General features: G+C 38.1%; 1 protein-coding gene across 2 annotated transcripts in view; it reads left to right on the forward strand.

Annotated features, from left to right (window-relative positions):
- The window catches only part of inpp4b (inositol polyphosphate-4-phosphatase type II B), a 330847-nt gene that overhangs the window by 32214 nt on the left and 279606 nt on the right, over positions 1-19027 (forward strand). For both annotated transcript variants that reach the window (XM_028466420.1, XM_028466336.1), the window contains exon 2: positions 9952-10038. In XM_028466420.1, the coding sequence (XP_028322221.1) occupies positions 9977-10038 (62 nt within the window). In that variant the 5' untranslated portion in view covers positions 9952-9976. The remainder of the gene's footprint in view (positions 1-9951; positions 10039-19027) is intronic.

Below are 19027 nucleotides of genomic sequence, written 5' to 3' on the forward strand. Positions count from 1 at the left end.
TTCATCCTAATAAGCTAACTTTCACCTAATAAATACCACTCGTTTCCTATTTTCATTTCATTGAGCCTCTTTGTTTCACATTTTTGCCCTTTTTCATTATTGTTTGCCACATTTTGCTCATTAAGCTATTTTTTCCATGACATACTACCTGGTTCCTCTTTATTTTCCCATTTTTTGGCCACTCTTGATTGCTTTTGGCCATGCTTTTGCCACTTTTGGACCATTTTGGCCACCTGCTACAATTTGCACTTAATTAAACGTGGGCGTAAGGCACCCAGACACCAAAGGCTGAACATCACATGCATGCCCATCCCGCCTCCCTCCCTCGGTCAGCAGAAACTTGGTCCGATATGATAGCTGTGCTTGGCGCACAAAAGATTGGAGACCATTTGTACCACCTGCCATATATCTAATGGTTCTCCACTAACATAAATAACCTACTACTGCAGAGGGGTCAGTGTGTAGCACAGGGCTCTATTAGAGATTAGGACCAAGGAAGCACTTCTCTCTTAAATATTGGCCACAAACTAGGACTATGTACTTTAAGTATCTATAGTGTGTTTATCTGAATTTAAACAATCATTGTGAGATTTGTGATTTCATTAACAATACTTGTCATTTTGTTGCATTTTTACCACAGTAAATACCTATTTAGCAGAGCATTAAATTGCTTTACAGAGCTAAAGTAAAGAGGCAATGGGAATTAGCGTTATGCATTTTGGTTCCATTCAAAAAGAGATTGGAGCCAACCCAGAATTTAGTTAGAGAGGAGGGTGAGGGTTGAGGGAAAGATAAGTTCAAAGCTGTGTGTAACGTGCACAGCAAGGCATTACCATGTCATGGCCGGGAAGGAAATTGCAAGCCCACTTGCGCCAGGGGACCTTTCCAATTATAAGATAATGTTCAGAACAAGCCATGGATTAAAGCTTTGCAGGAGTCAGGATGCTCTTTAAATGAAGATGACTTGATTAGCGCTTGCTCTCCTTTTCCTGCAGCCAGTAAAGTTTTAGGGTAAATTGAGGTTTTCAGCCCAATTTTTAACTGTTTTCAAACAGAATTACAAAATACTTTTGAGAATTATGATTTTTGTGATAAACAAATGGTTTTTCAGCATTTTTTTATGTATTTTTTTTCACAATTTATTCTACCATTGGAGCTTTAGAAGTTAGACTTGCACTACAATCACTTTATCATGGCAGGCAGTTTGTTTGTCATCATATTAAACTTTAGCATAACCATTCCTATAACCTTTCTATGCAAGTTGTTGCAAAGGAAGATAATGCTATAATGTAGATTAATGAAAGAAGCAAAATGCTAATGAGAATCTTAATTCCAGAATCCTCTCCTATAAATGACTCAAGCCTATTACTTCATTGCCTTCATTATGTGACATGTGAATTTAAGCACTTAGGGATTTACTGTATTGTACCCATTATTGTCTATTTACCATGTCTGCATATGTTGTCAAAGATTATCCTATAGTACAATCTTTTTCGTGACGGCTATGCATATTTTATTTTTGCATACAAATAAAATGAGTTTATTATATTGCATGACTGTGACCGTCACAACCCTTCCTTTTATTGTGTTCCCACTAGGGATGGGCGATATAGACAAAAAAAATTACCAGGATAATTTCTGGTTTTTATCACGATAACGTTAAACATTGCAATTAATTAAAACAATAAATAAATAAAACAATTCCCAACTTAATCTATAAACAAGTTCCTTACAAACACAAACAAATTTGAAAACATCAACACTCGACACATTAAAAAGGCTACAATAGCTGCTGACTCAAAGAGCTCGTGAGCTGATATTTTATGGAATGTATTAGTGCATGTGGGTCACTCTACTAGTTATGTTATTGTATGCGATTCATTTATTTCCTCACTTAAAATGAAATTGTTTTCTAAAAAAAAAAAAAAAAAGCATATGAAAAGCAAAATGAACTCAAATAGTGTTTTTACTGCTGCTGAATCTTATTTTACATATGATAATGAAGTTGATAAATATCTTTCTGATTTCCTATAATTAAGCCAGATCAAGCTTGATAATTTAATCATTCAGGATGTTTTGGTGTAATAATCCCAATAGTTACATTACTATCTAATGGGACCAGCTTTGTGTTTTAAATCCATGAAATATAATTAAAAAATACGTCTCACAAGTTGGGACGGATGAATGGTGACGTTAGTTTTATGCACATTTATTTTACACGACGTGTGACATGTTTAGCTTTTGTCCTTCCATACAAGTGTTAAATCTGACCATAAACAAATTGATGGCACTTTGTGGTTTGATGACAGTAAGCCGTGTACTTTTTACTTGGTCTATTCCTTTTAATGAAGTGGTTAGCTTTAGCTCTTAACCCAGTCTCTTTTGTGTCGGTGGGTTTGCTGAGCTTAGTTAGCTTTAGTTGAGCTTCCACTTCATAATTGCTGCTGCCAGGTTTATTTCTGTCACTATGTTTGTGTGAAGTTTGAGTGGATCTGATGGAGGAACTTGGACTGGTTCACTTTTTTGGTGAGGCACACTAGTTTCCGACATGAAAATGTATCTTCTCTATCGTGGGATGCCATTCTTACTGGTGAGAATGTTTTTGACAATACTGTATATCGTAAACGATAATGTATCTCACGTTCTTAGTTGCTACTAAAGAGGTTGGCGTGTAAACAATTACACATGTTCATGTCGATTAGAGCTGCAGCAAACGATTATTTTAGTAGTCGAGTATTCTATCGATTATTCTGGCGATTAATCGAGTAATCGGATACAATTTTTTTTTAAATTTCATTAAATTTCTTGAACTTAATTTAATAGTAATACATGGCAATGACAATAACAGAAGTCAGTTAAATGAATAACCAATTCAATTCCTCTTAAGATAATTTTTTTTATTGGCAGACTTAACATAGCCGAACTGGTAGCTGCTTCTTTCAAGAAAAAAGAGTGCATTTAAGTTTCATTGGCATATTCTGTATTTTAAAGATGACAAAAAAAAGTTGACAAAAAAACTGAAACATATTGCCACATTACACTCTTGTTTTTTTCTAAAGTACAAAAATAAATAACAGTAATTTCAAATTACTTTTTAAGAAGGTGTAAAAAAAAAATTAAGATAAAACTGAGGCATAATAATAAACATTAATGTCTTTCTCCATACTGTGTGTCTGTGTGCGCGCTCAGCTCTTTAAAGGAGCCTGTGGTTGCAATGAAGGAAAGTAAGCATATCAACATGCTCAGAACTGAGGCTCGCCCTGCGCTTCGATGCAATATTCCCTGCTGCAGAAAACAGGCGCTCTGATGGCGTAGATGTTGCTGGGATACACAGGAAGGACTGTGCTAGCTTTGACAGTGTTGGATAGCGCGCTGCATTCACTTTCCACCATGACAGCGGATTCTCCTTCTTGGATAGAGGATGTTCTCCAAAGTACATCAAAACTTCCTTCTGGACATTTTGACTCAACTGCTGCTCCTCATCCTCTTCATCACTGGTGCTTGAGTCTGATGACCCCAGTATCTTTTCGAGCAATGATTTAGCACTAGTTAATGGCTTGTCTTGTGTTGTGCTGGGAGACCCAATTTCACTTGCATTCTTCTGCTTCTGCCTCAGCGACGCGACTTGCATGATCAAAGTTGAAAAATTTTAACTTTTTAAGCGACGTGAAGCGATATCTCCCGTCCTCCACTGTCTGTAGAGCGGAGGCAGCAGCCCCTCCCTCCCGCTCCCGCTTCAGTGCTGACGGCTGCAGCGGAGGCTGTTCTACTTCCTCAAAGTATCAGGTTCAAAATTAAAGCGGTAAATTTCTTTAAAACCACAGTAACTACTGATCAAACACATTCTGAGTGAAGTCATCCTTTAATATCTCCGTTAAGTTGATCATTTAACCGTAGAAGCGGAGCAAGAAGGAAAAAAAAAGACGTCATCAACACTCTCTCTCTCTCTCTGTCTCTACCCTGTTACCGGGGCCACACACACACACACACACACACACACACACACACACACACACCCACACACAGTTCCCTAGTGATCGCGTCGCTGGAGCGATGAAATGATGGACTGACAAAAAAGCACCACTATGTGCAAACTACCGATCAGGGACGATTTAAGGCAACGGCATCGCTTCCGTCGCGTTCGGTGTGCACGCACCTTTATTCACTACTGCAGCACGGACACTCGACAATGGTATATTATTTGCAGATAATAATTAATATGTTTTCAAATTTTTTTTTTAGACCAATTAGGTGAAATTGGATAATTTCCCACGGCACACCTGACGATCTCTCGCGGCACACTAGTGTGCCGCGGCACAGTGGTTGAAAAACACTGATCTAAATTAAATACTTCTGTGAACGTGACAATAACATTAGACTTACCTGTTGGATCCGCTCGGCAGACTTGATGCATAAAGCGGATGCTTTCGGCTCAGGTGTTGTAGCATTGAAGTAGTGCTGTTATGGTATGCTAATTCTGTTTTGCAGTACACGCATTGTACTGTATTTTGCTCCCGTTTTAGTTTATAATGGTCCCACACTTTCGACAGTTTACGTCGTTTTCTTTGCTCTCCTTGTCGCTCGTCTCCCTCGGTCTCCGTCTCCATTTTGTGTTCCGCACTTTGCGCGCACATGTAGGCATCAAAAGCGGAAGTGGCTTAAACGAAGCATCGAGTCAGAGAATTTTGCCTCGATGCATTTTTGTAATCGAATTACTCGAATAACTCGAGGAATCGTTTCAGCCCTAATGTCGATAGTGTTGTAATAAAAAAACACTAGTCATTTTTTAGTTTTGTTTAATTTTGATGAACATTAACACAACAACAACATTTTTAAATGATCAATGTTTGGGAACCGCTCATACCGGCTCATTTAAACGCTACCTGTAACTTCCACAAACAATGTGACAATATTTTTTATATCGACATAGCTTTATTTTTGTACTATTTTGTTTAAAAATATAGTTGTTATGTTGTCCCTAAGTGTCTGCCACCCACACATACGCTTCTCTGTAGTTACAAAACAGACAAAGACAGCAAACCATCCACAACAGCAAAACAAGGTTCGATATGAAGCGTTTGCAGAACACACGTCATCTTTGTGGTATGTTCTATTTTTAGTGTTGAGGTTTGTTTTTAAAGAATGTAATAAAGTAGACTACAGAGATAAACATCTGTGGGACATTTATTGATGCAGTTGGCCCAGGTTATCTCTTTTTCACTACAATATTGTCAGGCTCCTATATATTACTTTTCCACTAAATGAGATGCATTAGACTTCTAGAAAACAGAGCTTTCCATCAGCCTCTTACACTGAAGTGATTAACACATACTGGTCTCAGTGGGTGGATGCTTTCATTTGCCGTCAAGTAATCATTTGAAAAATAATTCGTTCTAAACTGACCATAGTGACAGACATTTAGAAAAAAAAATGTTGCTGATTCTTCATCTTCCATTTCTTGTTTTTATGACGGTGAATTGAAAATGTATTTTGTGCAGAGGCAAGACCGCTAGCTTAAATTTAAAAATCAATCTAGGGCTGCAGCTATCAAAAATGTTGTAACCGAGTATTCTACTGAAAATTAGTAGTAGAAAAAGTTTAGTTTCAAACACACAATGAAAAGGTGTATAGTTTGTACAACACAAGACAAAAATCTAAAGAAAACAGAAAATTCACCGCTGCTCGAAAAGGAGTGGGATGAAGTTGAACACTTATTAATTCCCACCCCTTCTTTCAAAGTTTTAATACAATAGTTTACTTCTTTTGGTTTTATCCCTCGTACGGAAACACAGAAACCTTTGTTCCTACTGTGTACCATCTGTATTATGAAATTTAGTTTTCATAACATATACCCTCCTTCCCTCTGCGTAAATAATACTACTTTTCTACATTTTGAGGTAAATCATTGCGCTTTGCCCTATATGGAATTTGTACAGTCTGCAAATTCACCAGATCTTTAAATCTACAAAAAGTGTATTTGTATGTTCCCTATAACATACCCTCAAGGATGATCCTTAAAGCTCTCTTTTTGTAAAATGACGAGTGGCTGACCTGTTGTTGTGTAGTTGTTTCCTCACACTTCTGCGTAAATTAAACTAAGTAAATTATGACAAGACTAGTAAACAATAGAGCATACATAGGGACTTCTGATTTAAAATTTGTCTTGCTCTACTAGTTATTGATTTATTTCTTGAAACCTTGCGCCTAATATGACTAATGTGAGATTCCCAGTTCACTTTATTATCAATTATGACTCCTAAAAATTTTATTTCATAAACTTTTTCAATATTCACTCCATCCAGGTTAATTTCAATTTGATAATTATTTTGACCATTACCAAACATCATTGATTTAGTTTTATTTAAATTTAGTGATGATTTGTTTGTATCAAACCATGATTTCATCTTCTCTAATTCCTTATTTATCTCCTGCTCTAGCAAATGAAGATCACTGCCTGAACAAAAAATATTGGTGTCATCAGCAAACATTAATTTAAATACTTCTGACACTTGGCACAAATCATTAATGTAAATAATAAACAATTTTGGGCCCAACACTGCCCCCTGTGGGACACTACAAGAAATATCCAGGCATTCAGAAAAGTAATCTCCCAGTTTCACAAACTGCTTTCGCTCAGTCAAATAACTTTCATCCAGTTCAGAAATCGGAAGAAACATATTTTTGTTTAGTTCAAGAACAATTATAAATATTTATGAGAAAAAATACATTTCACTTTTAAAACAAGTTAAAAAAAAATGACTTTAGGTTGTATATTTTAAGTATATTGAGATCTGATTAGAAATGAGACATTTTACCTCTGAATAAGACAAATATTCTTGATGAGATTTTGAGTCTTTGCAGTGTTCAAATTAAAATTGATACCTGCTGTGTCCGGAGCACATTAGCCCCCAGTGCTTCTTGATGTTTTATCCATCAATGACTAAGGTAAATTCAACAACTGCCCAGCAGCTAGCTTTATTACGTCTTTATTTTTCATATTCATCCCACAGCACTGTTTTTTTACATATTATATAAACCCTGTATGACTAACGTGCAGTTTTAGGGGCATAATGACCTTGCCACGCATCGACTGTAATCAGAATTAACAGAATCCTGGCCCTGCAGATGCCGTTAATGTAAATAATTTGCGCTGCCGCTACGTTAACTTAATTTTACATTGACTCGCCGCTTTCGGAGTAAAACGGCTGCCTTTGGTCGAGATGCTTCAGCATGGAAGAAGTACTGTTGTGTTATACAAGGGCTGTCTAAAGGCGTGCATACACTGATTTTTTTCAATCGTTGTACTCAGCTCCAGCTCAAATTTTGCGACTCAATTGAGCACGAATGTGCGCAGCTCACGATTCATGTTCTCACACTGTACGGACCGACACTCTGACACGACTTGACACTTTACAACCATACACACAGCGGGGTCTTGTTTCCAGAAATGCAACGTAAAATTTTGAAGAAGAACTCTGAAGTGACACCATTAAAACAGAAGAAGAAGAACCCGGAAGTCGATAGACATTCGCTAATCTCAGCAAAAAGAGCTTCAAAATAGAAATGACGGTAATGTGATGGACTGGGAACTGGCTGAACAGACGTGGGCAGTACAGTCCGTCAATTCTACAGCGGTCCTACGGTGTTCGCGAATGTGCAGTGTGAGAGGTAAGGCAGTCCATGGCACTGCTTCAACAGTGGGATACCCTCAAGAGGACAGACCAGAATTTCAAACAGGTTTGATTTTTAACAATACGATTGTTGATTGGGGGCTGGTTTTGAGGTGTTAATTGCTTCTCGTGACCCCCTGCATACTACATGATGAACGCCACACGGTTTAGCCGAGACTCGGGCTGATCCCAAAAATACTTTAGATGCACAAGTGAAAAATCAGCTCAAATTGGGCCAGAAATGGCACAGTGTATGCCCACCTTTAGAGTGAACACACGTAGGGCTGGGCGATATATCGAATATACTCGATATATCGCAGCTTGTAGTCTGTGCGGTGTTGAAAATGACCATACCGTTAAACTCGCGGACTTTTTTTTTTTTTTTTTTTTTTTTTAAATATCTTAGTGGCATTATGCACAAGAGGTGCACTTAAATTTAGTGTTGTTTTGAAATGTCATCTTAATGACAACATGCACAAAAGGGCACTATTTGTTTTAAAATATTGTAGTGGCATTATGTACAAAAAGTGCACTTTAATTTTGTGTTTTGAAATGCCATGTGAGTTGCATCCTGCACTAATGTCTTGTTTTGAAATGTCTCTGTGACAATTTTGCACAGAACGTGCACTTTCTGTTGACAATTTTATGTTTGAGCCACTCACTGTTTAATAAATACAGTTATGTCAACTTTGACTTAGTTGTGATATCCCCTTTTTTGCATGAAAGTTTAAAATTGGCATATATTAATGCAGTATGATCAAGAATGTTTTAATGTAGACATATAGAATCATCACACTGGTGTGATTTTGTGCATCAAAGTGTTAATTCAAGGGTAATGCAAAATATCGAGATATATATCGTGTATCGTGACATGGCCTAAAAATATCGCGGTATTTATAAAAGGCCATATCGCCCAGCCCTAAACACACGTAACAGTGTTTACTTTGAATCCCAGCTTAAAATGTTTCCAAACTTAATATTAGTTCCTTTGTATCCGCTTTCGTCTTCGTCACGTCTTTCCTCATTATTCCCTCTGATTAAAACAAACACGTCCGCTCCCTTCTTCATCCTTTGTGTGCGTGTTGTGCCATATCAACCATAGTCCGGGCGAAATAACATGCTTTGAGTGGAAAAAATGCAATAAACGATTACTAGAGGTGGAGAAAATTCCTCAATCTGTATTTGTAATCGAGGTACTCAAATTATTCATGAAATCGTTTCAGCTCTAAATCAATCCACTAAATCAATGTTGCTTGTTCCCAATGGTTCCTATGTTATATTTTAATTAAAAGACATTTCTTTTGGAAGTTCTTTCAAGTTGTTTGAAATATTTTGTAGCATAGAGGACATTAAGCTTTAAAAACCCATCTAACACTGGTACAAGTAATGCAAATACTTGTATTTTTTTTCTCATGTGATAAATAGTTATTGAAATAAAAACAGACAGCGCAATCAATTAATTTGCAGAAAGGATGGTAGTAATATAAATGACTATAAACCCCGATGTGTTGATAAGCCTGCTTAGCTTCGGGATTTTAGGATTTGTGTACGTTGTTTATGGTCTGCACAGCTGCTGGTAAATTAAAATCCTGAATCTTTAAGAACTTACACCTCATTAAACCCGACAGATTCTGTGTGCAAACATTATGAAGGCGACAGTCAGCTGCCTTTTAGCACCGTCTATTGGCTCCCAAGGACGTTTATGAACAAAGCAAACAATTGAGGAAATCAACAACAAAAGAAACCAGTACACAATAATATGAGGCTAATTCTGACGGAGTGCAATAATCAAAGTAAAGGCACATAAATATTATCTTTGAATAAGATGGAGAAGATAAAGTTAAAGTCGTAATTTAGATTATTCAAATAGCAAGTACATGGAAGAAAACAAAAAACTCAACACTGAATATAATTTTAGTAATGCAGCATAAAAAAACATATGTTGGTACTTAGACAGGAAAGTACATTTTTCTAATAAAAAAGCAGTAATGGTGAGGAATCCCATAGTTACAGCAAAGTCGAGACATTTTTCTTTATCCTTTTATGGCACGTGAACAAATGTCAAACATTAAATTTGTATTATTTGCTCCAAGTATACATGATGAATATGTGGGCACTTGCACTGGTAGGGTCTGCAATTTCTGTTCCATCTGGTTTCAGTTTAATCAACTTTCCCTAATTAGATTTATTTTTGTCTATAAAACATCCCAAAATTGTACCAAACATGCTTCATACTGTTAATTTAGTGAACTAATAATCATTCTATATTTCTGTGCTTCAGATTTCCACTGAAATCACACAAGATAATGCATGCAGCAAGAGATTTCACCCAAGAATTGGCACGTCTGTCCTGTTGCTCTACTTGCTGGTAAGCATGGGATGATAACACATTTTGCTGGAAGATATTGTCCCAGAAATAATGCAAACAATACAAAACACAAACTACATGTTTGGACTTACAGGTAAACAAAATATAACTTTATTCAAATTACCAGCAACAAACAGACCTGTGTTGATTTTGTTGATTACACATTTTTGTAAATTTATTACTAACTTTTTCAAGTGACAATAACTAGACTATGACTGATTTAACAAAATATACATGTGAACGAAAACTATATCAAAATATATTTGTCGACAAAATCCAACCAGAACTCGTGATCATGTGGTATTTACACACATTAATACCATCCCATATCAGGTTGATGAATGGTAATTAAGGGGTCTATTCTCCTGTTTGGAGTTAAGCTCTTTTTTGTGCGCCTACAGTTACGTGCTTCTCTCCTACGCGTATTCTCCGGTCCAGGCTGCTGACACGCCCACCGTAGAGCAAAACTGCGTAGTCTGTGAATAAAGGCGGGCTGAAGGAAAGGAGGTGGTGATGTCATTTTTTGGGCCGTCTAGAAATCACGGAACATGGAGTTTTCCCAATGCTCGTAAATATCATTGAAATCCGTGAAAAAGTTCACTTTTATTTTAAATGCCTTCATTGATAAACAATATAACAGGTTGATCAGATTATTGCAGTGTGACTGAGGATCGGCCGCATTCTTCTGTCTGAGTCACAGTTAAAATCTCTCCATCATCATCATCATCATCGCTGTTAAGCGTGACCGAGTTAGATGCACTGGAGATAAAAGGACATAACCCGGCCAGTTGTTTGCAGTGAAACAGAAGTATTTGCTTCCATAATACGCAGTTTTAAATATAAATTGTTTAAAGCGACCTAGGCTGAGCCTCATTAAAACATTGTGTGGGAACAGTTTCTGGTTCATCCTCATCCGCATATGACAGCTTGTTTCACTCTGTAGTGGATCAAACTGTGACTTTACGTTGGACATAATATGAAAATAGTTGAATCACTGTGACCAATGTGGACAGAAGTCTGCGTCTGTCAGTTTTAATTAATCGCACAGCAGATGAGTGATCACAGCTGCTGCGCGACGCATGAGTCCGTGGGGCTTCAAATGTAACTAAGTTAATATTTCTAGTGCCACATAATGTTTCACCTTATCGGGGCGCTGCACCTATTCCAGGGTTAGAAGCACGTAAGAGGAAAAGGATTTACGCACACCGGAGAATGCGCGTAAAGCCAGATTTGAATTGAAACACCCACATTTCAGGGCTACTCTACCCACAGTGCGTAAGTGGGATGAAGGCGCGCAGCGACTGACTTAAGTACAGGGGGAGAATAGCACGCAGCCAAAAACAGCGCCGCTGTACGGCTTTTTGGACTTACGCGCATGGGAGAATAGAGAACTAAATCTTTACAACTCTAACCCTTTGCCACAGCAGGATACATAAGCTTCACAGCAATACATTCCAACACATTAAGAATCACAGCATTACAGTGTGAATACGGTGGATAAGAGCTCTGCCTTCCCTGAATACATGCAGCACCGCAACCAGAAGTGCGTATGACCGCAAGAATTCATCCTCATAAAGGGACCGCAAGTGTGCTAAGGGTTTTATGCGTGCGGTTCTTGTTTTCACGTTTGTTGCTTTTTGGCACTAATGTGACGCCATAGGGGACACATTTACCTCTGCTGACATCTTTACAGTGACATTGTAGAAGGCAGACGGAAATGTTTGAACTCAGCTGATGTTGAGGAACGTCAATTTATGTTTTCATGTTGTAGTCCATCTAACACTGCTCCTACTGGCTCCCTTAGCTCAAACAAACATTGCAGCATCAAACGAAATGTTATGAATAAAATTTCTATTCCCTGAAGGAGAGGAACAAAATACAACACATACAGTATGGGATATCACACCCTCACATGCTGCTCCATCTGGTTTCCACTTCTTACATTAGCATCATTTTTTTCCATCTCTGATGAAGCTACACTTGTGTAAGCTTCTCCTTTAAAGATACAGTTGAGTAGGTCAATAAATCACTGCAGTAGGATCACAGAGAATCTATTAGCATTATAAACTGGAATAAAGAGAAAGAGCATACCTTAGCAACGGTGCTGCTTCTAAAGCAGCCAACCAACTTTCATGCCAATGCAAATATGGTGCAGAAGCTTCAGCTCACTCACACAGAGGACTGTCAGTGACCATATAGTACATGTCACTGACATTAGTGAATTCCTATTCTCTATCAGTTAAGGCTTCACACAATAAGATGAAGTTAAAGATCTAAAAGAACTGTCACTTTTTATTTCCAGTTTTTAGATTTGATCTTCTTTGTTGGTTGATCATTTGTTGTAACGTGATTTTACTCATTTAGAATGTTTCATAATTTACCGACTGTTGCTCAGTGATTCAAAGTCCTTTTTTCAGATGAAAGTACATTTTGCATTTCATTTGGAAATCAAGGTCCCAGAGTCTAGAGGAAGAGTGTAGAGCCTCAGAATCCACGTTGCTTGAAGTCCAGTGTGAAGTTTCTGCAGTCTGTGATGATTTGGGTTTCCAGTCATCTGCTGGTGTCGGTCCACTGTGTTTTCTGAAGTCCACAGTCAATGCAGCCATCTACCTGGAAATCTTAGGGCACTTCATGCTTTCTGCTGCTTACAAGCTTTATGGAGACGCTCATTTCATTTTCCAGCAGGACTTGGCAACTGCCCACACTGCCAAAGGTACCAAAAGCTGGTTCAATGACCATGGTGTTACTGTGCTTGATTGTTTTTACTTACGCGCATGGGAGAATAGACCCCTATATTACACACTCCTTAATCCATTGTAGTGATTTGTTCCCACAAACTTCCCCAAAAAACTAAAATCCCATTTTAGTACTTTTACAACCATTACATACTGTCATTTGCGGACACTTAGTCACAAAGTGTTTACAATGTAAGGAAGAATCTTTAATGTGCACTTGGCGACAGAAAGTGATTTAGAAAATGAGGAAATTAAATGGCAAAGCCAGTGGAGAGATGTTGTTTGTGTGCAAATGGAACTTGTAGAAAAGTCGATGCTGGAATGTTTCTTGAAATGCCACACATTGACCATTAACTTCAGAATTGTGCATCCTGCAGTCCTAGCACAGTGTTGAACTGCAAATTGGCCCGAGCAGCAGTTATCAATGTGGCCGCTTGCTGTGCTTTAGCTTTTGATGCAGGTAAAACTGCTTCAAAGGAGGAATGTCTCGAAATAAAAGTGACTTTCATAGTAATTGTAATGAAAATCCCGGTACGTCTTGATTTCAATGGTGTCTTCATGCTGTACTTTGTGTTTGCTCATGAAATAGATGACACCGGTGGATTCTCTTCACCATGGGAAAAAAGTCCTGTGATGTCCTGCATGCATCTTTGTTGCCTTTGACCAGAGTCGATGTGCAATGGTCTGGCAATTGTGGGATGTCTAATGCAACCACTACGAAACACAGAAGGCAAACTTAGCTTTAACATTTCTCTGAGAAACTGTCAATTTACACGGAATGAGTTTGGCAAGTTTAGTGCATGTTCTGTTTTGTACTCAACCACCTGTGTTTATAAATTAGAGATATAAATTCCATTGTTAAACAGCTCGTACCAATAAGTTCTCAGAGTTCAACAGTAACCTTCATTTACTTGTTTACCAAATGGGTTGTGGCTGCTGCTCTTATTCTAGTGCAGGATGTCAAACCCATTTTTACTTAAGGGCTAAATATAGAGCAGTTTGTTTTGAAGTGGGATGCAGATTTTGTGAGGGGAAAAAAAACAATTTCAACTATTACTGTGCTGTAGTTTGCACTTCTGTGTAAATCTGGTATAAACAGTTTGTAAGGGACCGACAATATCTAAGCAATAAGTGACAGATATCAGTGCATGCGTGATTTCTACATCTTGCTACAGCAGTCATGTGATATATGCATGGGAAAATGGCGAGCCTCAGCAAAAAGTTCGGATGTATAATGAATTCATGAATTTGGAGAGACTATGACAGGGTTAGGTCAATTACATGTTTTAATTACAAGTACAGTATGTCTTCAATTATCCATGTTCAATTACAACTCAATTATGATTAAATTAACCAGCATTTTTCCAATTACAATTGAAATTGCAATTATTTTCTCCTTGAAAGTAAATTTAAATTAAGTTCTCAATTACTAAAGTTCATTTACAATTAACCACAATTACTGAGTCTGAAATAAATAACCGCATAAAACGTAACATTCCCCTCGTTTTAGCTTTGTTAGCATCCCTTATGATAACAGTTCGGTTTTGACTAGGGATGTAACAATATCTGAATCTCACGGTTCGGTATCATCACGGTATTAACCTCACGTTACGATAATTACTGTGGTATTGTAGGAAAGCACACGGGTTTTCAGGAAGGCTCACAGTTTACAGCAATGCTAACAACAACAAGAATGCCATCCATCCATCTTCTCCCGCTTAGCCGTTTCCGGGTCGCGGGGGCAGCATCCTCAGTAGGGAGGCCCAGACTCCCCTCTCCCCGGCCACTTCCTCCAGCTCTTCCGGGGGGACCCCGAGACGTTCCCAGGCCAGCCGAGAGACATAGTCTCTCCAGCGTGTCCTGGGTCTTCCCAGGGGGCTCCTTCCGGAGGGACGTGGCAGGGCATCCTAATTAGGTGCCCGAGCCACCTCATCTGGCTCTTCTCGATGCGGAGGAGCAGCGACTCTACTTTGAGCCCCTCCCGAATGACTGAGCTTCTCACCCTATCTCTAAGGGAGAGCCCAGCCACCCTACGGAGGAAACTCATTTCGGCCGCTTGTACTCGTGATCTTGTTCTTTCGGTCATGACCCAAAGTTCATGACCATAGGTGAGGGTTGGAACGTAGACCGACCTGTAAATCGAGAGCTTCGCTTTTTGGCTCAGCTCCCTTTTTACAATGACGGACTGGTGCAGACTCCGCATCACTGCAGACGCCGCACCAATCCGCCTGTCGATCTCTCGCTCCATCCTTCCCTCACTCGTGAACAAGACCCCGAGGTACTTGAACTCCTCCACCTGGGGCAGAACCTCATCTCCAACCCGGAGAAGGCACTCCACCTTTTTCCGGTCGAGAACCATGGACTCGGATTTGGAGGTGCTGATTCTCATTCCGGCCGCTTCACACTCGGCTGCGAACCGATCCAGTGAGAGTTGAAGGTCACGGTATGTTGGAGCCAACAGGACCACATCATCTGCAAAAAGCAGTGATGCAATACTGAGGCCCCCGAACCGGACCCCCTCAACGCCCTGACTGCGCCTAGAAATACTGTTCATAAAAGTTATGAACAGAATCGGTGACAAAGGGCAGCCCTGGCGGAGTCCAACCCTCACCGGAAACGATTTCGACTTACTGCCGGCAATGCGGACCAGACTCTGACTACGGTCATACAGGGAACAAACAGCTCCTATCAGGAGGTTCGATACCCCATACTCCCGGAGGACCCCCCACAGGAATCCCCGAGGGACACGGGCAAATGCCTTTTCCAGGTCCACAAAACACATGTGGACTGGTTGGGCAAATTCCCATGACCCCTCAAGGACCCTGCTGAGGGTGTAGAATGATGACCATTAAAAAATGTCAGTATTTGTCATACATTTATGACATTAGAAACTTAATACTGCAAAATTTAAAATCGAGTCAAGGCAACACAGGTATAAAAACAGTAATAATAATAATAATAATAATAATTAAACAGCCAAAGAAATCAAAGAAGTGCAAACTTTCTTTTTCTGTGTTCATCTTAAATTTAGGTTTGATAGATGAACAGTCAACATTTGAGGTTAGGGCTAGAAGTGACCTCATTGTCAACATTGATCTATTTATTTATTTGAAAAGGAAAATTCAATTCAACGTAGATACAAAATAAGTGAGCAGCTGATGTGATGCACATAAAAGTTAAAACACACACACACACACGTAGGGTAAAACTAACCTGTCTCACGATGGTCTAATCCCACAACAACAGATATTTGGGTGTAACTACGTATTTTTTGAGCCCTTTGTTGTAAATGCTTCCTTCAGAGTTTTTAGACCAGAATGGATTGTTTGATACAATCCTTAAACTTTTTTGGATGCCAGGTTGTTAAGTGTCTGCTCATGTTGCTCATATTTCCAAACGAGTAGCGAACGCTACACTTGCAGTGTTTGCATATTGTTCACCTTTTTTTCCTTTATGGTTTTGTGCATCATGCACAAGTTCTTCAAACTCCTCCATTTTTACGTGGCTCTTCTGCTGCCACCATCCGCCATGTTTCCTTTCCCCTCTGACCTCACACTGTTGCACGCCATTGGCTCAATCGCTTTTAAACTATGACGCCACCGCAATGCATTATGGTACTTGTAGTTTACTTTGAAAATGTCCGCTACAGCCAACCATAAAACTTAATTTTAAGTGCAACGGCTCATTATTTTATATCGTGACATAATCACGACGGTATCAAAGCACTTTTAATACCACGGTATCTCAATATCGTGACATTCCTAGTTTTTACATGTTTTAACTCAGCTATAAAATACACTAAAAATATTATCTATCATCCAATTTCTTTTTCATCTTCTGTTTACCTTGTTAAGCTTCCTAATCAATGACAATATAGGTTTTAATATTTTTGGTTTGGGGGCGTCTGTTTATTAATGATAAAATGAATCTCAAAAGAACTGACTGGTAAACTTGACATTAAATATATTTTAATATTTAACTACATTGTGTGGAAGCTATAGAACTATAACATGGTTCCCCAGTTTGTGTTTTTTTACAAAGTCAATTATCTGAACTCAATTACAATTCAATTATGATTACAACAGCAACAGTGTCTATCAATTACATTTATAAGTACATCATAATTACATGCATTAGGTTCATTATCAATTACACAATTTTAACTAATATCTACAACTGAAATATTTGTTAATATACACAGAGGTGAATGCATTTGCTCTTATTTTACGTTTGATACATGTTCTAGGGAGACTTGATTACTACATCTAAATTAATTATATTATTTTTATTGTATTAGAAGTTTATATCTGGTGATCATATCTTAAACTCATATACAAGATATGCATTGGATTTATTTTTCTCAAAGATGCATTCGGTCAGTGTAGATCTAACCCCCCGTACACTTCGGAGATGGCTTTAGCAATTAAACGCTTGACATAAATCCTGTTGTAATATTTTTGTCAAGAGCAGGCAGCCTGCTCGTTGCTTATACACAAAATATGTAGCCTGCAGGGTGTATCACAGAATGAGCTCATCAGTCTATGAAGTAAAAAAAACAAAAACTAAAAAAAAAAACCAACAGTGAATTCTGAAAGTTATCTACTTTGTGAAAAACTCATTATTCCTCACACACAGTACAGTCAATCTAGTTTGGTGTGTAGCATTCACATCTTCCTGAAGTGCTCTCACCAAAAATTATTTTGCAATTCTAACCAGTGTCATTTTCCCTCCTCCATCAATTGCAGTGTGATTTGAGCAGATTTACACCACATATTTTGCATTGCATGCAAGTGTGTCACATGCTGTGCATATTTTATGAAATTAACAAGTGAACAAACACTGAGAAGTCCTGTTGCTACTGCTTTTTGCAAATATAATTTATACTTTATTTCCCATGAGTTCCACATAAGTTTAACGTCGGAGAAAAAAAATCCATTGATTCAGCGTTTCTGCATATGAACAGGGTGATGATTACAGTCTGCTACCTACTTGACTTAAAACATCTGATGGTTCAAAGCAATGTTCAAGTTTGTGATTATAATTCTTGGGAATCTACACTCAGATTTAGGTTAATTAAGTGAGAAATAATGTATTGTTTCCTCTTGGCCTTCTATAGTTTATAATCTGTTGTTCCATCAGTCACAGTTGTCACCTATACCTGAATCCCATTAATTTGACTGAGACTACTTTGAAGAAATCCCTGAGGCACTTTGAGTGAAGCTCAAAATCCTTTGAGTGAAAACTTCCCAATTATCCATAAGCATCAGTGATTGTTTTGTGTAACTGTGAGGCACTGACAGCATGTAAGCAATGCAGAAATAATTTAATACAGAATGAATGCAAAAATAATGACATTAAATTAGGGATGCACCGGATATTTGGCCACCGAATGTATTCAGCCGAATATTCGGTGGCCGAATAATCGGCCATTTGACCATTGTGTAAACAATGGGTCCGTGGCTCCAAGCTGTGACTCCCAACACGATCGGCAGCAGAAAAAGAAGTGCAGTTTGTATTTACATATATGGCAATAAAGAATAATATATATTCTATATTAAACCGCAGTGTTTGTTATAGTTGGGGAGGGAGAAGCTCACATTCTAGGAGACGTGTTAGGTGACGTCACCTGGCAACGTGTGCAAAATCCAACTCGCCCGTTTAAAGCTGACGTTTTACAAAATGTGGAATAACAAGGGAGGGTGGAAACAGAACTTTTTCAACTTTGGCCCTCAGAATGAGGCTAAAGGAATGTATATAACTGTAGCAAAACCATTGTAAAGTGATTTTTTTTTTTTTTATCATACCTCCCCTTTAATGCACTTTTATTTAGTTTTTTTACATTGATGTTTCGTTTTATTTGAAGGGCTAATATAAACGAAAAACTTTGTTGTGCTTTTTTTTGAAAAACAAAGACTAATGAAATATTTAAAAAATGTCAGAATAGTCAATAAACATTTCTTTAAAAAACATGTTAAAAAATGTATTCTAGGCTATTTATGCACAATTAAAAAAAAATAGTGAAAAACTTAACAACCGCATTCGATATTCGGTATTTGGCCAAGCGTTAATATTTTTTCGGTTTCGGCCACAAATTTTCATTTCAGTGCATCCCTACATTAAATCAAACTTCTTTTTTTTACCATCAAAAAAGATCCCATATCAGTTCTGTGCCACAAAACACCACTTTCTTTTATGAGATATGGTTATATCAACACGTTAGCCATTTTAAAAGTAGACCATATGCCAAAAAATGT

This window comes from Gouania willdenowi, chromosome 1, assembly GCF_900634775.1.
Source record: "Gouania willdenowi chromosome 1, fGouWil2.1, whole genome shotgun sequence".
Classification (NCBI taxonomy): Eukaryota; Metazoa; Chordata; class Actinopteri; order Blenniiformes; family Gobiesocidae; genus Gouania; species Gouania willdenowi.